Consider the following 26,749-nt stretch of genomic DNA (forward strand, 5'->3'; position numbering starts at 1 on the left):
TTGCAGGTGTGGGCTACCACATCTGGCTACACATTTCAAAAACAGTTTTATTAAAGATATTATTTATATATCATACAATTCACCTATTTAAAAAAGGTAAAAATCAGTGGTTTTTAATACATGCAAGAAGTTAGCATCCATCATCAGACAATTTTAAAACATTTCTCCCACCCTCTCTAAAGAAACTGTGTACCCTTTAGTAGTTACTTCCCAACCCCTTACCCTCAAACCCTAGGCAACAAGTAATCTACTTTTTTTTTTTTTGTAGTTGCAAGTGGATATGATGCCTTTATTTTATTTATTTATTTTTATGTGGTGCTGGTCCAGTGCCTCACACATGCTGGACAGGTGCTGTGTCACGGAGCTACAGTCCCAGCTCCTAATCTACTTTTTGTCTCTATGAATTTGCCCATTTTGGACACTGGACATTTCATATAAATGTAATTATACAATATATCGTCTTTTGTGATGGGCTCCTTTTATTTAACATGTTTGTAAAGTTCATCGAAGTTATAGAGCATGTATCAATGCTTCATTGCATTTCTTTTTTAATATTTATTTTTTAGCTGTAGTTGGACATAATACCTTTATTCTAATGTGGTACTGAGGATCCCACCCAAGGCCTCACATGTACTGGGTGAGCGCTCTCCGCCGAGCCCCCACCCAGCCCCGGCTTCATTGCTTTTTGTTGTTGAGTCAAGTTCACTATATAGATGTACATTTTATATATTTTTGTTTTGCTTCTTAATTTTAATACTTCTTAGAGATTTTGCTTCTGGGATAATAGAGGAGATGGTAGTGAGTTTCTTGGCAGTTTTTTTTTTTTTTTTTTTTTTTGCCTTATATATTCCAAGCTTGGAAGCAGGCAGTTTGGGGGGAAAAAATAGGCTCAGACAAAAAAAAAAAAAAAAAGAAAGAAAGAGTTCCAAAAACTCCTGGTCCTGCTAGACAAAGATTCAAGAAAGGGAAAACCTAGCTGCTGGGGTTGTGGCTCAGTGCTGGAGTGCTTGCCTAGCACGTGTGAGGCACTGGGTTTGATCCTCAGCACCGCATAAAAATAAAGGTGTTATGTCCATCTACCACTAAAGAAAGGGAAAACCTAAGTGAGGCCGAAGTTTTAGACCATGATCACGGTGCTCCAGACTCCACAGTGGGATGTGGTGGCTCAATCCTCACCCATATGCCGAAGGCTGAACCAGTGGCCTAGGTGCCGCCTTGGGTGCTGGTCTGTTTGAGCAGAGCCTTTCCTGATGATCTTGGGGGGTCTCTAAGGCTTTCTGTTAGAAACATGCTTCAGTCACAAGAGACAAGTATCTTTGGATATCAGTGTAAGTGTTTCCACTAGGTTAAATTTCTAGATGTCTAATTGTTGGGCCAGCGGCATACAAGGAAAGGTTCACAAGTGACAGTTAGATGGATGACATCAAAACATGGGAATAATGGGGCATGGTGGCACACGCCTGTAATCCCAGCGGGGCTCGGGAACCTGAAGTAGGAGGATCGCAAGGTCAAAGCCAGCCTCAGCAACTTAGTGAGGTGCTAAGCAGTGAGACCCTGTCTCTAAATGAAATACAAAATAGGGCTGGGGATGTGGCTCAGTGGTCAAGAGTTCCTGAGTCCAATCCCCCCAGTACACCTCCTCAAAAAACAAACAAACAAAACATGGGAATATATAAGAAGTATTCAATTTTCAGCCTACTTTTTTTCTGTTGTTTACACTGAGTAAAGAATTTTTTTGTACTGGGGATTGAACTCAAGAATGCTTTTCCATTTAGTTACATCCCCAGTCCTCTTTATTTTGAGACAGATTCTCACTAAGTTGCTGATATTTTGAGACATATTCTCACTAAGAAGCTGGTCTCAAACTTGAAATCCTCTTCCCTCAGCCTCCTGAGTTGTTGGGATTACTGTTGTGTGCCACTGCACCTGGCTACGCTGGGTAATTTTTAAAAATGTATTTATTAGTGTGTTTTAATTATAGATAATAGTGGGGTTCATTGTGACATATATGTACATAACATAATTATTCCAGTCCATTCCCTAGTGTTTCTCCATTCCCTCCCCCTTCCCTCCTCTGGTTCTCCTTCCTCTATTCCTCTGGTCCTCCCTCTGTTTACTCACACGCACTTCCCCACCTTGGTACGTTGCGTTTACACATGAAAGAGGATGCATAATGGCTGTCGTACATGCATGTATAGTTTGGTTGATTTTATTCCTCAGTTCTTTCCCTTTCTCTCCCTCCCCTTGATGTCCTTCCTGTCCTCTCTACTTTCCCTTCTATTTCTTTTCTCTCTCTCTAGCTTCTGCACATGAGGGAAAACATTCCACCCTTGACTTTTGAGCCTGACTTCTTTCACTCAGCATGATGTTCTCCGGTTCTGTCCCTTTTCCTGAGATGACGTCACTTCCTTCTTGTTTATGGATGAGTGCTGCTCACTGGGTGATTCTCCAGCTCCTTGATTCTCCCTCTCTCCCTCCACTGGGCTCTGAGTCTATGTTATGAACTTTTCATCACTGCAACAAAATACCTGGAGTGATTGACTTATAAAAAGAGAATTTTTATTTTGGATCAGAGTTTGGAGGTTCTAGTCCAGGATCAGGCAGACCCGTTGCTTTGGGAATCTGGTGGGCCTGCTGGGTGGCACTTGCTGGAAGTGACCAAACATACTGCTCAGGGCCAGGGAGCAGCGGAGAAAGTGGGAGGTCAGGAGTCCCCTGGTCACCCTTTTATTTCAGCTACTGCATTTTTTCCATCTTCTGTTTCTCCGCTTGTGGTTTTTTTCAAGCTCAAGCTGCTGATAATTGCTCATTGAAATATTTTTTATCACACCACTTCAGAGAGACGCTTTGTCGGATGATCTGACATCTCTGTCATCTTGGTGCTGGCAGCTGCTGATTGCCTTTTCTCACTCAGAGATGGTGTTTGGTGTTTGGCTTTTTAGGTGACTTTCAGTGGAAACCCTGGCAGTTTCATAGTACAAGACCCTGGGTTTTGTTTAACCCTCGTGTTTCATCTTTTCTGATGGAGAGAGGTATAGGGTGAGGGGGGTGGGGACACCATTGCCTTGTTACAGACAGATGAAGGTGGAAATCCAGGTGTCCCCGTGGGTCTCCACTGATGCCCAAAGTGGAGGCACCTCATTACTGCTGGGCACGGGTGAGAGTCCACTTCCCCACGAGGCCTCCCTGATACTGCAGCAGAGGTGGCCTCACTACTGCTGCTTGGTGATCAAAGTCTCCTGTGACCCCACCCAGCAGGGAGGGAGGAAGCGGGAGGGGCCCCTGTTACTGGTCAGCAGGATTTCTGCTTCTAAAGGTCCTGTGTCCTTCCCATCTGAGATGATCATGGCCCCGGGCATAAGCCTCCAGAAGGTTGATACACTAAGTTGGAAACAAAGTACTCCATTCCCATTAAAGAATTAATGGCTTATTGTGGATGGAGCATTTTACTGAAATGCTTCTGAATTTTTTGAGCTCGATTTAAGTAGGATAGTAAGAAGTACTTTTTTAAAAATATTTATTTTCTAGTTATAGCTGGTCATTATATCTTTACTTCATTTTTATGTGGTGCTGAGGATCGAACCCAGTGCCTCATGCATGCTAGGTGAGCGTACTACCACTGAGCCGCATCCCCAGCCGTGCCCCCATCCCGCCCCCCGTAATATTTTATCTAGACACAGGGTCTCCCTGAGTTGCTTGGGGCCTTGCAGTTGCTGAGGCTGCCTCAGGCTCAGGCCCCTGGGATTACAGGCTGGCATCACCTCCTGACTTACCAGCGTCTTTGAATGACTTGTTGAAGAGTTATTTTTGGAACTCTTTATAGACTTCATAATAAAGAGGCTGTGTTGATTCCTAGCAAATGTCAGAATGTTTTCTTGTCTCCTTTTCAAGTTGGGGCAAACCTGATGAAATGAGGGAAATATGTCCCACTCAGATTTTTGGGAAAATTCTACCTCATTCTTGAGCTTAGAAAAGTCAGCTGCTCCATCCATTAAAAAGTTTATAAATAGCTTATTACAAAGGCATCTTTTGTTATTTTCTTGCTTCCTGAAGGAATGTGTAAGAGAGTATATAGGATTTTTATAATGAAAAAAAAAATTTTTTTTGTACCGGGGATTAAACCCAAGGGCACTTTACATTCTCAGTCTTTTTTATTTTTTTATTTGAGACTGGATCTCTAAGTTGCTGAGGCTGGCCTCGAAACTGCAGTGCTCCCACCTCAGCCTCCTGAGTCACTGGGATTCAGGTGTGTGCCATGTGCCCTGCTGGGCTGCTCTTTCTCATAAGAGAAGGAGGCAAATGAATGCCCCGAGTAATCTTTCTTTCTAGAACGCACCTTGCCCTGTCTTCTGGTAGCTTTGATGGAAATCCACAGACAGCCCTGTCATTCTGCGAATCCTCATGCTGACCTCCTTTTTAATGTTTCTTTCTGCTTTCAGGCCGGCAGTGATGGGGAAAGCATAGGAAACTGCCCCTTTTCCCAGAGGCTCTTCATGATTCTTTGGCTCAAAGGAGTTGTATTTAGCGTCACAACTGTTGACCTGAAAAGGTAAGACATGGTCGTAGTCTGGGATCAATTTAAATTGAGAGTATGTTACTGTCTTTCAGTTTCATCCTTTCCCATCCTTCACTTTGATTGCATTTCAAGGAAGTGTACTTTATTAAAGTCCTGCTGGTTTGTGGACAGCTTTACCGTGTGTCGTATCATGGACAACCTACGGTCAGGGAATTGCCGTGGCCGCTCAGTCTGTTTGCAGCCTCTTGTACACCTTAAGTTTCTCAGGAGCTGCATTTTAGCGCGATTACAGAGGAATCCTTGCACTTCGCTGGAAGCCTGGAGCAATGGAGAAGGGTCTCCGCACACATATTCTTCGTCTAAAATGTGCTAAACATGAAGATCAGAATGGCACTTTAGAATGCTGAATACTGTTCATTTAATTTTTTCTATTTCATTTTCTACTTTTCAGAGAATAAAAAGAAGTTTTCTATAATAACAATTTTAATCATATTTTGTTAAATGGAATTATAAAACAAGAGCAATTACCCATGACCCTATGATTGTTCTTGCTGAGTTTTTTTTTTGGTGGGGAGGAAAGGGGACTCATTGGGGACTGAATCCTTGGGTGTTTTACCACTGAGCTACATCTCCAGCCCCCCATTCCCTTTTTGTAGTTGTAGATGGACAGCATGCCTTTATTTTACTTGTTTATTTTTAAGTGGTGTTGAGGATCAAACTCAGTGCCTCACACATGCTAGGCAAGCACTTTGCCACTGAGTCACAGCTGCAGCCCTCCAGCCCCTTTTTATTTATTTTTATTTTGAGCCGGGGTCTCACTAAGTTATCGAGGCTGGCCTCAAGCTTGTGATCCTCCTGCCTCAGCCTCCCCAGTACCTGTGATACACACATGTGCCACCGTGCCCAGCTTGTTCTTGCCAGATGAAGAATTGTTTCTAGCTTTCTCTTCATAGGCCAGATTGAAGAAGATCCCTGACAAATAGAAAGCTATTTTTTATTCAGGAACTCTCTTCTTACTAGCAAATTCATACCCCTCTCCTCCCCAAGAGATTTAAATCAAGGGTTAAGAATACTTGCATCTGTGGTGAATTTAGAATTTGGCACTAGACATTTATTCCTCTGACATAAATGCCACAGCATCGTTTGCTGTTTATTTTTTAAGCATATCAAAGTCATGAACAATGTCCGGGGGAAATGTGGATAAACTGTCACTTGTGGTAGGTGGCAGAATTGATGTATGTTATCCCTCTGAACAGCACATCCTGGGAGTTATCTGAAAGCTGGAATCCCCTTCCCAGGGTAGGGTAGCAGACTTGGGGTCTGTCCATGCCTTAAATTTATTCTTTATTTGCTCCCAGTGCAGTTTCTTGAAATGGTGCAGACTTAATATTTATGAATCAAAAATAAGCCATAAAATCTTCTAGGAAACTTTTTAGTTAGGGGTATGAATGTGGAAGTAAGCCTTTGAGAGCTAAAACTCCAGGTTCTTGAAGACATTCCCCACTTCAGGTTGGAGAGTTATTTTAAGAATGAAGTAAGTCATGTAGTTACCCTTCCATTATTCCCCCCCCCCTCCACACACTCAGAGAGGAAGTTTCCCAATATAACTCCTAAAAATAGACCATGCCACTAGGCACACACCCTCACTCTGTCCTAAAATACATGGATTTTTCCTTTTCCATTTTTGGCTTTGAGCGAGTAAGTTGCCTGCCACGCTTTGAAAAGCCCTTGCTCCACACAGCCCTTGGTTGTGCCAGAGTCCAGCCACAGTGGGCCTGGTTCAGAAAGTGAGGGGAATTCCAGGGCTGTTTCAAAGTCATCTGTTTTTTCTCTTTTACAGGTTTTTTATGGCATTATTATTGTTAGTTGATTGATGCTTGAGGGTTTGTTTATGTGTCAGTAACATATGAAAGGCGAAGGCATCCAGGGCCTCAGGACCAGAAATACCCAGGAGGACATGTGTCTCCTAGGGCTTGTGTGAGATCAGAACCCAGAGGCCTGAAGTTGAAACCTGTATTTTTTTTGTTTTCTTCATAAATTTGAGGTCTCCAGTAAAAGCTGTTCCTTAAGGACAACTTTGGTGTACAAGTTGTACATGATACTGAGTCCTTTCCACCCCATCCCTGGGGGTGGATACTAGCTTCCCCTTCACAGAGATTATTAGCTTTTCAGTTTGGTCTTTGTCTTTCCAGAACTTTTCCATGAGTTTACTTACATAGAATCTTGAACCAAGCCAGGCCCCAAGCCTGTAACCCAGTGACTGAGGAGGCTGAGGCAGGAGGATCATGAGTTCAAATGACAGTAACTTAGTGAGCCCCTAAGCAACTCCGTGAAACCCTGTCTCGAAACATAAAAAGGGCTGGGGATGTGAGTTAAGTGCCCCAGGTTCAATTCCTGGTTTAAAAAAAAAAAAAAAAAAAAATCAAAGAATCTTGAACAGAATTTCAAAGAGAAAGTACCCCAAGAGAGTAAATAAATAAATGTAAAATAAAGTCACAGAGAAATGAAACAGTAAAAGGGAGCTTTCATAATAAGTTATTAATTCCAAGCATTAAATGTGACTCTAGAGCTCTGTGGGGGAGAAACTACCTGTAAGTGCTTATTTTACTGCCTTTCTTGGTAATTGCCCAATTCTTCTGTGAAAAGTACTGATCCCAGAACAAACCAGTGGTGAGCAATGGAACTCCGCTGAGCGCTATTTAGAAGCCCACTCTCTGCTCTGAAAAAAACAATTGTCCATGACATTTCATCCCTAAGAACAACCCATTGCCAGTTCTGGCACTGATGCCCATCTCTTTCAGCCTCTGTTGGTGCTGATGACGGTGCTGGGGGATTTGCGAGTCCGTTGTGAGGCTTTGAACAGTCTCCCATTACTTGCTTTTAGTGCAGCCTTTCTGCTTTAGTGGGAGTTATTTCCAAACCTAATTTTCTGTTCATGCTGCATAGTATTAAAGAAATTTTAGATAAAAAAGTACCCAGGCTTCAGAATTTACTTTTACATAAAGTTTGATTTGAACAGAAGCTGCGGACAAACATGCAAAAATATTAAAATTGGGGGCACAATTACAGGTGTCATCACATGTCATTCAGTGGGGACCAACCATGGTACAGGGGAAAGTCCCAGGCATTAAAGTTGGCTCTGTAGAAAGTGCCCTGCCACTGACATCTGTGGGATCCCAGGCAAGCTGCCTCGGCCCCGTGAGGTCCGCTACTTCATATTTAAGCTTAGGAAGAAGGAGGGGAACACAAACTAACATGTCTTCAGTCTTGTGTGTGTGCTTGGGACTATTGAGGGTGCTTTTTCTATTTTCAAACCTAAAAAATATATTTTACTTAGAGATAGGGTCTCTCTGAGTTGCTGAGGACCTTGTTGAGTTGCTGAGGCTGGCTTTGAACTTGTGATCCTCCTGCTTCAGCCTCCCAAGCTGCTGGGATTATGGGCATGCGCCACTGTGCCTGGCAACTTTCAAACCATTTTTCAACCTTGATATACTCTCTGACAGAATAAAGGCCACTTTTTAGAAGTCTGGGAAATGGGTGTTTCTCTTTGTCCAGTTTCACTTTAAACACCGAAACATCATCAGTAACGATTTCCTTCTGTTTCAAGTGCAAGTACACCATTTGTAACAGGTTGTGTGACTCTGACTAGGGTTCTAGTCACCATAGTAGCAACATAAAGTTTTTCAATATTGTGATACTTTAAATTTTAACAATTTCATAATAATAAAAAAAATGTTACAATGGAACTATGAAACTGTATATCTTAAAAGCGGTTATAAACTCAGAACAAAATCTGATTTCCAAATTCCACAAATAGTTTTACTTTCATTATCATGTTCCGTAGTTCCACTCTCCTGAAAAAAAAGTCTGCAGTAAGTTGATAAAAGAGTTCAGTAGATCTTCAGTAAAAGCAGCATTAGTGCCACATGCAAAGAGACAAAGTGGCACAGAACAGGCCGGCTGTTAGAGGAGTCATCCATCTCCTGCTGCTGGCCATTGGGGAAAGCAGACTCCACTCTTCCCCAGAACAGTTCGAGAAGCTTGAGTTTTCTGGATGCATTCTTAATCCCGTATATGCTCTGTGTGCTGTGTGTGTGTGTGTGTGTGTGTCTGTCTGTCTGTCTTTGTGTTTCTGTTTCTCCCACACACATTGGGACAGGGAGAGCTTTGCTGCCACAAGTTTTTATGTTCTTTTCAAGATGATTTCAATGATCATAAATCCTGTTGAGATGCTAAGAGCTGAATTAGAAAAATTATTAGCAGAAGTTCTTCTAAATTCTGTTTATAAATTGCATTATTAAAACACTTTAAGAATTATAAAAGTTGTATTTGGAATCTTTTAATGTATGCTATTTTGTTTTTTAAATATTATTCCACAAAGAGATACTGAAGTAGATCACCATTAGTAGTGTACTACATTCAGAGAAATCTGTAAAATCCTTTTACTGCTTGAACTGGGACACATAGAAAGAAGTTTCATTACTAGGAGTCTAGGTGTCTTGCTGTGTGTGTTTTGGTGACTCCATTAAGTTCCTTCAGTGACCTTAATATTGTCAATCCAAAACATATCAAATCTAGTAAGGAATAATTAGTAGGAATAATGTGTACAGAAGCAAAGGATTCGGTGGTCTTCACTTTTATGGGGAGGGATCAATTATTTATTTAAATGTAGTGCCCAATATTTTCTTTTTTTTGAGAGAGAGAGAGAGAGAGATTTTTTAATATTTATTTTTTAGTTTTCGGCGGACACAACATCTTTGTATGTGGTGTTGAGGATCGAACCCGGGCCGCACGCATGCCAGGCGAGTGCGCTACTGCTTGAGCCACATCCCCAGCCCCCAATATTTTCTTGATGTGTGTGAATTTATTTTGTGCCTTGAAAATTGGCACCTGTAAAAGGGAGTGCAGCTTGGGGGACTGGGGAGATAGCTCAGTTGGTAGAATGCCTGCCTCGAATGCACAAGGCCCTGGGTTCAATCCCCAGCACCACCAAAAAGAAAAGGGAATGCAACTTAAAAGATAAGTTCTACATCCTGAGACTTATTTCTTCATTTGGCCAGTCAGCTGGCTACAGACAGGTTAATCCTCACGAGCCAGCTCCAGTGTCATATAGCTACGCCGACCTCACTTCCCACCAAGCAGCTGGGACTGAGCCACCAGCCCAGGCCTCCAGTTGGTCCATGTGCACTGCATTAAATCCTAATTGGAGGCACTTAAGTTGCTGAGAGTATTAGCTTCTGTAGAGTCCTCCTTTTTGTTCCCTCATTTCCCTCTCTTGGTTTCCTGTTTTCGTTTCTCTTCATTCCTTTCTTCATCTAGAAATAAAATGAGAGAGAACAAAATAATTTGTTTTATGCAAAAAGAAATGGGGTAGTAGGGAAAACCCCACAACACACAACACCAAAGAATAACCACGCCTTTATTTCAAGGCATGAGCTTCGGGCCCTTTGCTTTTTCTAGATTATCACCCAAGGGAAGCACTTGAATGAGTTTGAATGAATTGCTGAGTATTTGTTGGAAGGCCTTTTATGAAATAAACCGAAGATGTCCTGTTTTTAGCTGTTACTTATCAGTTCACTTCCACATATCTCAAACTGCAATTCCTGCAATGTTAAGTTTCTGTGAAGCATCTGTGAAATGAGCCCTTGTGAGTCAACTGGAATGCCTGAGGCCCTGAGCACCAGCTGAGGGCTAGAAGTCAGGATCTTCATTCTGTTTGGTTGATGGTGCAGCTTGTGAGAGAGTCACCCCACTGCCTAGGACTTGGCCCTTCAGTTTTGGTCTACTAATCCATTAAGTGGGACCAGTTTCTTCTCAGATCTTGCTTGGAATAAGGACCTGACATGGTTGTCATGCATCTGTCTCAACACTTAATCCTGGAAAGAGTTTCATTACCTTTGTTTTTATAGCTTTTCAGAAATATGATGGACTAATCAGTAACACAACTGGGAAACTGGTTGTCCTGTGCCTGGTTTCATTTCCTTGGTTGAATATGTCCTCTAAATCAGGTTTTATTATTATAAACTGGCTAATGCTGGACAACTAGCCATGAAATACTAGCTGTATTCAAGTTAAATCTGCTGATCCCATCATCTGTGTGACGCCCTGTTAATGTGATGTGGAAGGAAGCAATGACTTCTGTTTGTGTACTTTTTTTGAGTTCACGTTCACATGCGTTATTTGATGATAAATCAAATGTCTATACACCCAGAGAGGCCGGGGCTTCCTTAGGGAAGCAGTGAGTGAATGACAGAGTTTAGGACTTTAATCCAGCCCATCTTATTCCAACTTTGGTTCTTTCTTCTCTGCCATGCCACCTCAGTCCCTCCTCTAATAAATAGTTTTGCTTGGAGAGTTCAAAAGCTGTCACGATTAATTATAGAAGTAATAGTTGTTATTTATTTTGGTTCCTTCATGGGCTATTTTAAAGCATGGTGTTCTTCTCCTTTATCCAACTGTACACCATTCATGAAAAAATTATTAGTAAAAAAACTTGTGGGGCTGGGGTTGTGGCTCAGTGGCAGAGCTCTTGCCTAGCATGTGTGAGGCACTGGGTTCGATCTTCAGCACCACATAAAAATAAACAAATTAAATAAAGGTATGCTGTCCATCTCTAACTACAAAAAAATTTTTAAAAAAGACAAACTTGTATTATTACTTTATACTTAGGCACATAATTTACTATGTATTGTAAAAATGTTGATGATTATGTTTTATGACTTTAGAATAAGAAAATTGTTTTCAGGTGATCACAATTTGTACATGAAGAGAGGAAAGAATGTTCTTACTCACCCAGCATCATTCCCTGGGAGATGTGTGTTGGGGTGTGTGTGTGTGTGTGTGTGTGTTCTGCAGTGCTGGGAATGGAACCCAGGCCTTGTGCATAAAAGGCAAGCTCTTCCACTACACTGAGCTAACCCCAAGCCCCTCTTTTGTGTACTGTATACAAGTTTTATTTTTTTAGCCTTCTTGCTTTGGTGAGATGATTTTTCTTACCTTTGTGCTATTTTTTTTTTTTTTTTGTTTAACTTTCTAAAACATTTTCCCAGTATTAAAAAATAATACTGGGAATAGAACCTAGGGTACTTCACCACTGAGCTACATCTCTAGTGTCTTTTACTTTCTATTTTGAGATAGGGTGTTGCTAAGTTGCCCAGGCTGGCCTTAAACTTGCAATCCTTTAGCCTCAGCCTCCTGAGTCACTGGGATTATAGGCATGCGTCACCAGACCCAGCCTGTTTAACTTTTTTAACTTGAAAAATATTAAGATTTGAAAAAGAAGTATATGAACCCTGAACTTTTAGGGTTTCAGGACTTTTGATTATGTACAAGATCTTCTTGAATTGAAGAGGAAGTAAATTATCAGTGGGAACAAATGAGTCTGTCAGTGAGTGACGTCTAGACTAAAGATGACTGTGGTCTTGAACATATGGGATTCTTTCATGATCAATGAAGAGCAGATGTCTGGATGGGGAGTAAAAAGAAACAACCAAAAGAAGCCAATGAGGGGCAGGTTATAAAAGAATTAGTTCTTCTGGTAGTCTGACCAAAATACCTGATGAACAACTTAAAGGAGGAAAGATTTATCTTGGTTCATGATTTCAGAGTATTCAGTACATGGTTGGCTGACTCCATCACTCTGGGCCTCAGTGAGGCAGAGCGTCTTGGTGGAAGGGTGTGGCAGAGGAAGGTGCTCAGCTTGTGACATTCAAGAAGCAGAGCGAGACAGAGACAGTGCCAGAGAGAAGATAAGTCCTTCCAGGGCATGCTCTTGGTGACCTATAGGTCTCACCTCCAGGAGTCCATTCAGCCATCATGGATTGATGAGCTCAGAGCCCTCAGGACCCAGTCACTTCCCAGAAGCCCCACCTTTGAGCACATGAGACTTGGAGGAACATTCTAGTCCTAAACCATAACAGTTATAATTTGAAGTTAAATACTTATAATCGAATAGTTCAATAAGTCATCGTGTCTTTGCTTGGAATGTGGTCACAGACCCAAGAGGCACTCTCCAACCTGGATTGAAAGATGGAGCTTAAGAGAATGGGAACGAATGAGACCAGGGGACGTGGACAGCTGGGCTAAGTATGGATCTAGGCCCTCTGTTTTGAAAATTCTTTTTTAACAACCAAGTATTCCATTTTCATGATCCACTTAAAGATATCTTTTATTTTATTCAGATTCTGTGCATTTGTGTTCAGGAAGGAAGGAAGAAGGCAGGAAAGCCAGCTCCTCCGCTGTATGGGCTGAGAAGGGGAAGTTCTTTGAAGTGATATATTGTTATGTATTTTTTTAAGTTTAAAGTTTACTTTTTTTTAATTTTGGAAGTTTTCAAACATATACAAGAATAGAATAAACTTCTCCATAACCCCAATATAGTTACCAAATCTTACTACATTTTCTAAAATGCTTAGATTTTACTACATTTTCTTGGCTACAATGTTTTAAAGCAAATCCTGGACATTATGTCATTTCATCCGTGCTAACCTGAATGAGGTCTCCAAACAACAGGGACGTTTTCTTACCTAACCACAATGCCATTGTTATGCCTGGTTCCTAGTTTATAATCCGATTTTCCTGGTTATTGCCAAAGTATCTTTTTTATCTATGGCAGTTCTGTTCAAATCACTGTCTAAACACATGTCACTCATTGTATTTGGTTATGTCCCTCATTATTTGTTTTAAATAGTCTGCTTTAATTGAAGAGTAGACTTCTTGTATCTGTTTCAGGATTAATTACCTCGTCATTTTACACACCAAGTAACCAAAATAAATTTGGAAACTTTGCATACACAAAAAAATGAGAGTGATCAGGCAGATGATGGATGCCCTGGTATCAAGAGGATGGTTTTGACCTCATGGACTACCCTGGGCAAGGGGTTGCCTGGTTCATACTTTGAGAAACACATGCCTCCAAGGCTTGATTAGATTCAGATTTTTTTTTTTTTTTTTTTTGGTAAGAATATTTCATAGTGCTTTATACTTCATGTTTTATCAAGAAACACACCATATCTGGTCATCTCATTTACTCTACTATTCATGGGAGGGGCCTGAGTGAGACATTCTACTTTTTAGCTATTTAGTAACGATATTCTTTGCTATTAGTGGTAGCGTTGAGTATAAAGTTTTGTCATCTTTATTAGTGTTTTATTATATTTTCAGTTTTTCCTATTTAATAAGAGGAAAATAGCTTCATTGTTTAGTTTTTAATTCCTTGGATAATTGTGATATTTGACATATTTCCATGTGTTCACTTTTCTCCTATTAATTTCTTTCAACCCATTCTAATTTGATCTTTTAATGACTCTAAAAAAATAAATGTATGGGCTGGCGTTGTGGCTCAGTGGTAGCGCGCTCGCCTAGCAAGCGCGAGGCCCTGGGTTTGATCCTCAGCACCATATAAAAACAAATAATAGTTGTGTCCAACTACAACTAAAAAATAAATAAAAATAAAAATAAATGTGGACAAAACTCCTTATAGATTTTCTTTTTCACTATAGTGTTTATCTACTGCCTTTTACCATTGATTTTGCTATCTCTTGTGTATTGAAGTAATTTTATTTTTACTTTTTGGTACCAGGATTGAACCCAGGGGTGCTCAACTACAGTGCCACATCCCCAGCCCTTTTTATATTTTAATTAGAGACAGGGTCTTGCTGAGTTGCTTAGGGCCTTGCTAAGTTTCTGAAGCTGGCTTTGAACTCATGGTCCTCCTGCCTCAGCCTCTGGAACTGCTAGTATTACAGACGTGCGCCACCATGTCTGGTTACTGAAGTAATTTTGATAATTTATTATATAATCTGGTGATCTTTTTCCTTGTTAAATCTGAACTTCTATAAAAAACGAGGAGAGGTAGCGCCAAGAGTTGAAAATGGCTGCAGGATCAGCTGCTCCCCTGTATTTTTTTCCTGCTCCCCTCAAAAAAGGCCTACGTAGTTTCTGTCTTAGGCACAGTTGCTACCAGAGTCAAAAATCGGAGACTGACTTTCCCAAGTCTTTCTGCCCCTCATTCTACCACCATCTCTCATAAGCACCTTAGTTAAATTTGGAATAATGGAAGACACTTAATGGTCTTACCATAGAATATGTGCTTTGTGGAGATCTGCTTTCTATTGGTGTACTTTTGCAGCTCTTAGACTATAAATGCTGTCTCTTATTCATTCTAATATACTTTGAAAATTTAGAACTACTCTTTAAGAATTTAAAGTATTGTTGCTTTTTTTTTTTTTTTTTTGTACTGGGGATTGAAACCAGGGGCACCTTCCCACTGAGCCACATCCCTATCCTTTTAAATTTTTTATTTTGAGGGAAGGTCTTGCTAAATTGCTTGGGGTCTTGCCAACTTGCTTGGGGCCTTGCTAACTTGCTGAGGCTGGCTTCCAGTTTGTAATCCTCCTGCCTCAGCTTCCTGAATGGGCTAAAGTATTTTTGCTTTACTAGAGTGAAAAAAAAAAAAATCTCATTTTGACTACTATTTTGCCTAACAGGAAGCCTGCAGACCTGCAGAACTTGGCTCCTGGGACACACCCACCATTTATAACTTTCAACAGTGAAGTCAAAACGGATGTAAATAAGATTGAGGAATTTCTTGAAGAAGTCTTGTGTCCTCCCAAGTGAGTATCAAATAAAATGTACATGGAGACATTTCTACCTCTTTGTAGCTTTGTGTGATTTGTCCTCAGAGATCCTTTACCTGCTTACTTAAATTCTCATAGCATTGATTTGGAAATGGCTGGTGTCTTTTCTAAGTTACTTATAATTAATGCTACATAGATGTCAGAAATGACTTCTTGCTAGGCTAGTAAGCCATACTGAGAAAGAAGGGATTGGGTCTAAGCTCTCGGGAACATGGAGAAAGCGGGTTTGGAACATATCAGAAAAGACTCTTGTGGGCTTTGGGTTCCACTGACCCTAGGCAGAAGGTCTGAGCAGGTGCTTGGTGCAGGGTGCTGTTGAATTTGCTCTCACTCACTTTTAAAGGTCACTTTCGGAACCTATAGCTAGGGAAAGTGATTTTTCACACTGTTGGGATTCATTTTTACTTATTTCTTTGAGGTACTCCAGATTTCCAGGTTGTACATGTACTAGGTTAACTCAATTGCAGATGTGCAGTTTTGGATCCTTCTGTAATTTTGGCATAGGTTCAAAACATTATTAGTTTCTTTGAGATTTTTCCAGTTTCATTATCCCAAAAGTTGATGGGTTTTTTTCCCTTTAACCCAAGCTTTTCTTGTTAGTAACTTGACTTTTACCCTCCATGTCCAGATAAATTCCCCAGGAAGGGAATTATTAGGTCAGAGGGTTTTAAAATGAATTGCTCATTATCTATCCATTCATTTGTTCCTTCCTTCATTCATTCTGCAGTTACCAGGCAACAAAACAGTCTAGATACACTAGCAAGTGTGACACGGTCCCTGCCTTCATCTGGTGCCCTCAGTAGGAGTGGGAGGGGTTGGGTGAGGGTGGTGAGTGGCAGCAAGAAAGGCTTTGGAAAAGGGGCAGTGCCCGCACTAAGCCTGATTTATATGGAAAAAAATGACAGCTAGCAGATGAATGAAGAGTGGCAGGCATTTTAAGGTACAAGACTCATTTTGAGGAAACAGTGTTTCTTTTGGGGAACTAGAGGCTGGCGGGAGCTGGCGGTGAGGCTTGGTGGAGAAGGAAGGCTGCCCTAGTGGAGTAATGAGCCTCCTCGGCAGCCAGCTCTCTGTCCCCTGGGAGCAGAGTGGCCCTGCTTGGCAATCCCGTGCCAACCCTCAGATTGTGTTCTCTTAATCCTTTTTATATAATTCCAAAAGCCTGTCCCCCGCCTGCCTGCCTTCTTTCTAAGAGCTTCAGGCTTCTTTTATCTCTTTTCCCCAGACTTTCTAACTGCCTTGATCCTCCAATAAAGTGTCTCCAGACCAATGTTAATAAAACTGTCTTAATTTCTCCTCCAGGCCGTGCTGTGATTAGAATACCGGTACATCAAAACTGAGATCTTTGTAAAATGTGAAGGAAAGCTTTATACACATCAATTGGGAAACATTAGGAACTTTTTTTTTTTTTTTAATATTTTCTTTTTAGTTTTAGGTGGACACAATATCTTTTTTTTTTAATGTGGTGCTGAGAATCGAATCCAGTGCCTCATGCATGCCAGGCGAGCACGCTACCACTTGAGCCACATCCCCAGCCCCACATTAGGAACTTTTGAAAGCCTGTTGCAACATGGAACATAGTAGATTAGATCCCTTTTTATTCTTGAAAAGTACCATGTTTGCCAACTTGTCCTCAGACTTTGATTGAAAGTGATCTTCCTCTCATACCTGTGGATCATTGTGTGGACATTAAATATAAGTAGAGAAGCTGTTTGAATGACATACTCATTCTCTATGAAGAAAACTATATTTTGTTTTAAAGCACTGTATGAAATACTTATTGTTTAAATTCCTCCAAGTTTAAGTTTTTAAAATCATTGTGTTGATAATATATACATCACTTAGTCAAATGGACATTTTCCCATATTCCTTTCTAGTCTTCTTCACCCACCAAAAATCAAGAATGTTTATCATTCTTACTTCTTACTTCTCCCAGAGGACATTGACATTAAGAGAAATGGTAGCACTGGTATCAACATATTATGGTTTCTTGGTATCCATTGTTCTGTAAGACATCAGAGCTTTGAATTGGACCATGGAAACAAACATTTTCATTTTGCTTTGTTTTGTATGGAAATTTCAGTCCCATGTCGGGGGTGGGGGCAGATTTGAAGAGATATTATAAACAGAAATGGTCTTTTCTTTCAGTTTAAATGCATGGAAATCTTTCTGTTTCGAGTATTCTTAAGGTGCCATACTCTCTCTAGGATATTTTTCTTGTTTATGTGTTGTAGTTTATATTCTGAAGAGAGTTTCTGAGTAAAGTTATAAAGTTTTACTTTATATAGAAGAAATTACTTTTAATGCTGCTAATGCTTCTGGTGTTACTAATATGCATGTGCTAATGTGTACCATGTATTGTGCTTTGAAGATTATTTTATGGGTGATCTCAATTCCCACATAGACTTGAAAAAGAAACTGAAAAATGAATAATTCAAATACTTTGTCCAGCCTCTCCCAGTTAGTGGTGTCAGAGCTGGGCCACCTTTAAAGCCAGGTTGATAACGGTATTAAAAACGTGTCTCCTCTGTTCTCTGCTTTGTCCTCTCATTTCATTGGGTTTAGCTTTTATAAAAGAGGCAAAATGTGAGTCTTTGATCAGAATCGTGCTTCACGAGTACAAAATTGAAGTCCAACTTGAAGTTTAGAGGAAAGGTAGGCTAGAAACCCAGGCGGGTCATTACCAGGCTGCTCTAGTGAGACCCACCGTGGTTGGCAGCAAGTCATGAACGCTCTGCTGCCGGTGAGCTGCCGGTGAGCTACGGTGAGATGTGACTTTGGCTGTCCCTACGGCAGCATGCTGGGGTGGCGAATGCCTTCTCTGAGTGGACTCTGTCGCCTACAGTGCGGAGCGCTGTCCACGGGACCCAGCTGTGGGTGCAGGAGCGGTGGAAGACGCGCTGCTGGGCGCCGCCTGCGCTCCTCTGTGGCTTGCACCAGGAGCGCCCTTTCTCTCCAGGTGCTTTGCTGTGAGCGGCCTTTTCTGGATAGGATGAGAAGAGGCAGGAGAGCGGTGCAGGCCGGGGTGCGGGGTGGGGGCGCGGAGGGGCTGGGGCCCAGCATTTCTAATGACACGGCTTTGGCGCTGGTGATGCCGAGCACAGCGTTTCCATGTGAACGCTTCCTGGTTTAGTCACAGCGAAATACCGGCACCGGGCAGTGTCTCCTCTGGAGTGTTTGAAATTTAGGGACTGATGGAAAGCTTGACTCAAAGAGCTTTCGTCTGGTGTGTGAGACTACAGGTTCCACAGTGCGCTCCCTTCCTGCTCTTGCGAAAGTGGTTCTGTAATTTTTAAGTCCCTCTTGCTTGAACTACTCTGCCTTTGAAACTTGGGTTTTTTAACTCAACTATACTTGACCAAAGTACTTATAAAAAGATAGAAGGATAAGAGAAGGATAATAGGATAAATTTGGAGGAGAATTCTATAAAAGTCAAGCTAATTTTTTTTTTTTTTTTTTTTTTTTGGTGCTGGCTATCGAACCCAGGGCCTTCTACATGCAAGGCAAGCACTCTACCAGCTGAGCTATATCCCAGCCCAAGATTAAGCTCTTACTCTTTTTGTTCAGTGAGAAACTACGTCATTAAGCCAATTTTAAAAAATGAGAAACACAAGGAAAGAATTTACAAGGATAATTCAATAGGCAGTATATAACCAGTTTTTTTCTTATATTACTACAAGAATGGAGAAAATATTGATTTTTTTTTCTTTCCCCTAAAAGGTTATAATATTCTTAGCTAGTCCACCATGAGTTGAAGGGCTGGCTGGTTTGAGACTCAGTCTGATGCCCTGGGTGCTCATATCTGTTCTGTTGTTGAAACATAGTTCATGAATTATTTGCTTCCTTTTTGTACAATTTTAAAATGAATGCTTGAAATAATTGAAAATCATTGCTTGACTAAGCTTTTTGCTAAAACTAATAATGGAGGAATTAAAATCTAGTGTTTTGTGAAGGTACAAGAAAAATTGGCAAATGATTTTGGACCCACTAGTTTAGAATTTCATTTATCTGTTAGAATCTAATCTAATAGAAGCAAACAAAAAAATCCCCACTGATCCTGAAGATAGGAAATTTGAGTTTTTGTTTGTGGTTACTTTTAACTTGTTCAGTGTTTTTTGGGACCAAATATGTAAACTTGAGGAATGTAATTTTCTTTTAGGCTAACTATGATTTGAGGTGAATGATCTCGTGTAGCTATACTATTTTATTCATTAAACTAATAGTACACATTTAGTACTTTATCACAGTAGGAGGAGATCTTATAGTTAGGGGAAAAAATTCATACACATGCATAAATTCAGGTGAAAATCCTTTACTCTGTTCATTGAGAAACTACGTCATTGTGTCTATAAGGGAAATATTTAAGATTAAAAATTGAGAGCTACTTAGAGACTGTGTAAATCTATTGAGAAGGAGGTTAACTGGAGCATAGAGGTGTTCAACAGGTATTGTTTATCTCCCTTACCAGTGTATAGTATTGTGCACAATTTTTAGAAGATACAGCTCTTCCTAAATTAAAAATTGTGAACAGAAGAAATGTGATTTAAAACCTGCACTGAAACACAGCTTGCAACTGAGCTCAGTTTCTTAAAGACTGCCTCGCCTGTGTCTTTGATGGCGGGACAGCATCTTCCAGTGTACGAATGATTGAAATAGCTAGTTCAGTATAAAATATTTTTTCCCCAGAGTTTTTCTGCTTTTTGGTCCATTTTCCAGTGGCGTTTTACAGGGCTTCTGGCTGATTCATCGTCCCTGAAATGGGGTGGAGGTTGCATTCCTCCAGCCCTGACTCTGGAGTGTGCTGGCCCTGAAGGGAACATGTCCGGTTGGGCCTTTTCATATGTGTTTTCCAATTTGAGAAATGTGCACTGAGTATGTGGGTTTGCGATCTAAATATGTAAAATACACACGTTTCAAAAGGCTGCTGTCATGTCTGTTCTCAGAGTTGAAAACTTTATAACAGTGCCCCAGAGCGCTCAGATTCATTTCCAACATTTATTTTTTTTGCTGCTCACTGATGCCCTTATAAATGTAGTAGGAATATGTAACATGGAGGTTTGAGTAAGTATGGGTGAGGGTGTGCAGTGGACGGCCTACCTGCCGTAGGTGATCAGAGCGCCAGATCAGCCTAGGTTCTCTTCCTGCTGTCAGCATCTCTGGTACCTGTGCAGGCCTGGTTCAGTGCGTGGACTACTAAAGATGTATGAGAAGGCGCCTGAGCTGTGCTATCTCGTAACTACTGAGTGCTTGAAATGTGACTAGTGCAACTGAGGAAGTGAATTTTTAATTTCATTTTATTGTGATTCATTTAAATTTGTATTCAGTCACTGGCACTGATGACATCCACACTGGACCGTGAAAATGTGGAATATCTTCATCATCACAGAAAGTTCTCTTGGACAGTGCTCTCCAGAGGTCTCATTCTCTGATGCCTCTTGGCTTGGCAGGAATCACGTAACAAGTCTACTGTCTCCATAGTGTTCTAATTTATCAAATAGAGGTGGCATGTGGTTGGCCTTTGTTTGCCAGGAATATTAATATGTGAACAAAAACACAGTGCAGAGCTTTGTTTCCTAAGGAAAAAACATTTTAAAAATATCATAGCAAATGATGGATTTTCTTATAGTAATAACTGTTATAGGAGAGCTGGCACAGTTCTTTGTTGATAGACAGAACTTATGCTAATGCATCTTTGAAGGCTCTGTAACATACTGTCACCTTTTCTATTTAGGTACTTAAAGCTTTCACCAAAACACCCAGAATCAAATACTGCTGGAATGGACATCTTTGCCAAATTCTCTGCGTATATCAAGAATTCAAGGCCAGAGGCTAATGAAGGTAAAAAACAAAACAAAATTGAATCATCACAGCAAATAAATAAATAAACAAAAGCTAGTGTTGTGACAGTGATTATAAATGAACACTTGGAATTCCCATAAGCATTAAGAGTATCTTTTAGAGTTGACCAGAGATTTGATGATAAACTGGAATAGTCCTTAAGTTGCTGTTTTTCTGTGTTTTTTACCTAATGCCCCAGCACCCTGGGCAGAATAGATATATGACAAGATACATATTGAATGAAATTGTTCTTATATTCTTTTGAGAAGTTTTTGTGAAGGGAAATATGTAAAGAATAAAGATGAATAGAAAATAATGGATTATGTGGTTGTGATGGTTTGAAATGGATTGATATATATATATATATATATATATATATATATATATATATATTTATAATATATATTTATTGTATATTTATGATATATATTTATTTATACTTGTATTTGTGGTGCTGTGGATTAAACCCAGGGCCTTGTGCATGCAAGGCAAGCACTCTACCAATTAAGCTGTATACCCATCCCTGAAATGAATTGATTTAGCTTTACTTAAACTATTGCTAAATCTTTTATTTTGGGGTACCAGTAGCCTAAAATCAGCCTGGATGATTTTTTTTTTTAATGCTTATTACCCCTAAAAAATAGTTTTCAAGAATTGCTTTAAAAATAAACAAACAAACAAATAAATAAATAAAAGAGTTGCTTTTAGAGCATAATTAGATTCAACAGCCTTCCAAATTTCTCTGCAACATAAAACTAGAAGTTTTGTTTCAAGTGATATTTTCATAGTGAGAATTATTTAGGTAGTACAGAGGCAGTTTTTAAATTTTTATTTAAAAGATACTTCTGTTGTTTCATTTACCAAACTTACATATAGTGAAAGGAAGTATCTTTGAAAGAGGCCCCTTCTAACGAGCATTGTCTGACATATACCATTTGGTAATTTCTCATTTTCCTGTCTTTGCAATGTGAAGCATCGTTCTCTCTGTAGAAAACCATATAGAGGGAATGCTAGTGTTTACTTAAAAGTTGTAGTGATAACCGGAAAAACTAGCTTCTAAAGATGCTTTACTTCATCATAGTTTAGTTTGGTAGCGAAGGTGGGGTTCTGGGTGTATATGGCGGAGTACCAAGTGGGGGACACATCCGTGCTGGTGACAGAACAAAACATCTTTTTAAAGATTGAAACACTGCTAATTTCCTTATGTTATTTTAATAGGCAGTTCCAAACTTTTTGGGCTATATTTTAAAATTAAGTTTTAATATTATAGCATTTTTATAATTTAGTATTGAATTTCAATTGTTTTCTTCTCTTGGTTTCTGGAATAATACTCCCTGTATGAAATGTTTTTCTCCAGTAAAGGGAAAAAGGGGGGATTTTAGTGCCTAGGCCTGGATTGTGTCTATTTATAACGTGTTCCAGTGGCTGCCTTGGCTTGGGAGCAATTTTCTTTAGTAATTGGCTCTTTGTTTTTAACTGACTAAGCACATGTGTGTGGGAACCCCTCCTCCTGCCTGCGGTGTCTTCCTGCTGTCCAGGGTTTTTTCATCAGACTGTCCTTTTATACCCAGATCCTCTTGCTGAACAGTTCTTTGAGCTCTTAAAGTTTATGATGTTTTTATTTCTGGGTGTGGCTTTTGAGGGCTGGAGGGTGGCTGAATTTCTTCTGACACTTGGGAGAAAGGGGATTAAAATGAGTTTGCTTTTTCTTTGAGGGATAAGGTTAGGGAAGAAAAAGTGACTCACTTAAGTATAACTCTGTATTCTATTTTTTCCTATCAATTTGTACTGCCTCAAGTAGCCACCTACACTCAGCTGCCTTCAGAGTGCTGTAATCAGTAAGGATAAACAGCAGTGGATCACACCATTCAGAACTGCCAAGGCTTTGTATTAAATCACCTATTGGTAAATGAGAACTCCTGTTGCCAAGCAACTCCTCCCTACAGGGACTTGTCACTACCATAAGACTTTAAAAAACAGTATTCTAAGTCACTCTGGAGCTCAGTGGGTGTCCTTATGTATGTTGTTGAATGCCTCTTTTCTGTTTAGTGCAATCAAATGCCTTTAATAAGCCTAGGAAATTCGTGATCCATCTCTCTGTTCCCCCATACATATACCCCATACATCTCTCTATTCCCCCAAATACCGGTAATCCATGCAAAGATGGGTTTGTCATTTTTACATGAAAAATCACGAGTAGACAAGTTTTTGATTAGTTTTATCATCTTATTAAATATTTTATAAAATCCAATATGTTTGGACAATTTTAAGACCTTTGAGAACCTACTTCTAAGTAAGGGATTAGATTCCTGGGTGCCCCAGCTTTGCAGAGCAGGGGCCAGTGCTGAGATTGGGGTACAGAGTAAACAAATAAGATTTAAAGAATAGGATAAAGGGAAGCTGTTAGCTAGCTAGCTAGCTAGATGATAGACAAAGTATGTAATTCTTTTGGTGACAGACCCAAGTTGATTAGTAGTAAAAGTTTGTGTGACCTTTTAAGCATTAAAAGAGAAATGAATGGTAATTTCTTTTATAGGAATGGATTAGGTATGACCTGTCTCAAATCTCCCAAGTTCTTTTCAGTCCTGTGATTGCATTAATTTAGGTAATTTACTAAGCTCCCAAATAGAACTAGTTTGTGGGTAGTTATACTATTCTTAAGAGAGAAATGAATTTATCATTGTTGAAATCTGCCATTATGTGTTCTGAGGTGTATTTCATGGTGTCCAAATTCCTGTTTTTAAATGGAGACAAGGAATCTGGAGATTCTTATGAGTTTCCTTTTTATTTCAAGATCCACGCCTTCCCTTACTTTCTACTGCCCCCAAGACCACTCCCACCCTTGTCTGCCTGCTGCTTTCTCCCTCCCTCCCTTCCTCCTTCCCTCCCTCCCTCTCTCTCTTCCTCTCTGGTGAAGTGGGAGTGAGGATGGCCATTCATTATTCTATATTTAATCATCAGTAAATACTCATTATTCCTCTGTTTCCTGTCAGTGCATAACCTAGCCTTTAAAAATTGTGCAAGAGTTCCCTCTATTAAAACTAGCAGTAGTTTATCAAAAACTACACTGAGATTTCATCTCACTCCAGTTAGAATGGCAGCCATCAAGACCTCAAACAGTAACAAATGCTGATGAGAAGGAAGGAAAGGGAGCACTTTGACACTGATGTGGGATTGTAAATTAGTACAGCCGCTGTGGAAGTCAGCATAGAGAATCCTCAAAAGAGGAGGAATGGAACCACCATATGACCCAGCTATAGCACTCCTGAATTAACGTCATCATACTGCAGTGACACATGCACACCCATGCTTATGACGGCCCAGTTCACAATAGCCAAACTATGGAATCAGCCTACGTGTCCATCGGTAGAGGAATGGGTAAAGAAAATGTGGTATATACACACAGTGCAGTTCTATTCAGCCATAAAGAAGAATGAAATTCTGTCATTTGCAGGAAAATGGACATTATGTTTATTGAAATAAGCCAAACTCCGAAAGTCAAAGGTTATGTTTTCTCTCATGTGCAAGCTAAAGAAGAAAAAGGAAAAGAAAGGTGGTAGCAACCTATTAATTTCAAAAGATAAGGAGCTACTTTCTGGTGGCCTGCTACTGCCTTCTAGTGGTTAATCTTGACATTTTCTTTATCTGAACTACATACTCTTTTGTGATAGTCTCTAAAACTTTTCTGCTCATCCAGTGATGGTGTTGGTACCTATTGGTGGTTGCTTTTGTTTGTTTTGTTGGCCATATATTATGTAGATACATAAAATTGTATCAGACTAATTCATCTGTTTCCATTTGGCTCTTGAAAGTCTTGGGAGCCTACCCTGTCTCCTCTTTCTTTCTTCCTTTTAAGAACAACAACTGTGAAAAATTCTCCATCATGCCCTGGATTCCTTACTGAACCTAGCTATTTCTCACCTGCATTCTTCTGTTAATTTATGAACTTCACATTTCAGCTAGATGTGTGTGTTATCATTAGCTTGCATGCAATTCATAATAGGTTAGATCCATTGCTTTGCATTTTGATCTCTTATTTTTAAATGGCTAGAATCCCAGTTACTTCTCCAGTTCCAGTTGAGCTCTCCTAGTTCTTCACCTTTATTTTTTCTGGGTTCCAGTGCCCTCTGCTGCTTATCTATTTTCTCTATTAAATAAGCTAATTGATCATGGCTATTACCTTTTATTAATAAAATGTGTAGACCTGTGAACTTGTCACATCACTTGAGATAATAAGTTACAATTTGGTATTTACCTAAGCACCTATCAATTACCTATCAATTTTTCTTTTACATTTTAAGAGGGTGGTTTTGTGTTTATAGCAATATGCAGCATGTACCTTATTCCCATTTTCCTGGAAATATATAACAGTCAAGTACAAATATCTTCACTTATCTGACTTTATTTAATGGTGGTGCTGGAGATCAAATCTAGATCATGTATGTTAGGCAAGTGCTGTTCCCCTGAGCTTTTTCTCCAACCCTTATTTATATAACTTTAAAAGTTATATAAAAGACAGCTAAAAGAAGGCAAATCAAAATTCTGTGAATGGTGAGTTATGGTGAGTTTCCTTTTTATTCAAGATCCATAACTTTCCTTACTTTCTGCAAATAAGTGGAAGCAAATACATCCAAATATTGTATCTATCTTCAAAATGTGTAGCCTCAGAGTCCCGTGTTTGCTGAACCAGGCGGCTTTCTCTTACTGCCTTGTCTGTGAATCTCTGGAACTCAGCACTCAGTTGATAATTCCAAGTCTTACCAAGTCAGATTCCAAAATTTTGAATCTCTTTTCTTTGATGCTAAAAATAATATGAAATCGCTACTCCTTTATTTCTTCATCTATAAAATAGTTTAGTATCTACCCTTCCTAGGCAATGAGAATCAGCTCCTTTAGTATTTAAAAGTTCAAGGTTTTTAGCTGAAAATACTGTAAGAATGCAATGATTAAGACATTAGTTTTTTATTTATGGATTTTAAAAAGTGAAGGCAAAATAGACATTTTAAGTAAGCAAAAGCTGGATATTCATTCACCTTGGCAGAGCCACACTAAAAAGATACTAAAAGTAGATTTCCCATAGAGAGAAAATAATTTCAGGTTCAAACACGTAGGAAAAAAGGAAAAACAAGAAATAGTGTAAATATAAATGAGTACTGTCCATACAAAATAGTAATGCCTTCTAGAAATTAAAATGCATGTGTAGTTTTAAAAACTGACAATGTTGCCTACAGATCAGGAAGTCAGGTAGTGGGGTTAATTGTCCTAAGGTTCTTGCCTGGAAGTCCTAATAGTTATTAAATTTTAATAAGTCAAAGAAACAGTGGCTGGTAAAGAAATGTATAATTACCTAATAGAGGGGGAAATGGGGCAATAATGTGAACAATCTTAATCCTAAAAAAGGCAAAAGAAAAACAAAACAAAACAAACAAACAAAAAAAAAACCGGAACAGGTGGCATGTAGGAAACAGAATGTAGGCTGGGATTTAGCTTAGTTGGTAGGATATCTACCTAGCATGTTTAAGGCCAGGGTTTAATCTCTAGCAAGCACATTAAAAAAAGAAGAAGAAAAGAAAGAAAACAACAGTAAAAATGTGTTGACATATTTAAACCAGATTTTTTAATGATTACTTTAAGTATAAATGGTTTAAATATTCCAAATACAAAATTTATGGGATAAACAAAAATGAATATATTTATTTGTGAAGCATACAGAATATTGATCCAGGAAAATTGAATATGAAATAGTAGAATGCTAACC

The 26,749-nt window shown here is 39.6% G+C and overlaps 1 protein-coding gene across 1 annotated transcript in view; it reads left to right on the forward strand.

The window, feature by feature from the left end:
- Clic4 (chloride intracellular channel 4) overlaps positions 1 to 26,749 on the forward strand; it is a 65,865-nt gene that overhangs the window by 33,083 nt on the left and 6,033 nt on the right. The window contains exons 2-4 of the mRNA XM_027937485.2: positions 4,440 to 4,549; positions 15,004 to 15,129; positions 20,885 to 20,991. Coding sequence (XP_027793286.1) covers positions 4,440 to 4,549; positions 15,004 to 15,129; positions 20,885 to 20,991 — 343 coding nt within the window. The remainder of the gene's footprint in view (positions 1 to 4,439; positions 4,550 to 15,003; positions 15,130 to 20,884; positions 20,992 to 26,749) is intronic.

Source organism: Marmota flaviventris, chromosome 10 (genome assembly GCF_047511675.1).
Source record: "Marmota flaviventris isolate mMarFla1 chromosome 10, mMarFla1.hap1, whole genome shotgun sequence".
Lineage (NCBI taxonomy): Eukaryota > Metazoa > Chordata > Mammalia > Rodentia > Sciuridae > Marmota > Marmota flaviventris.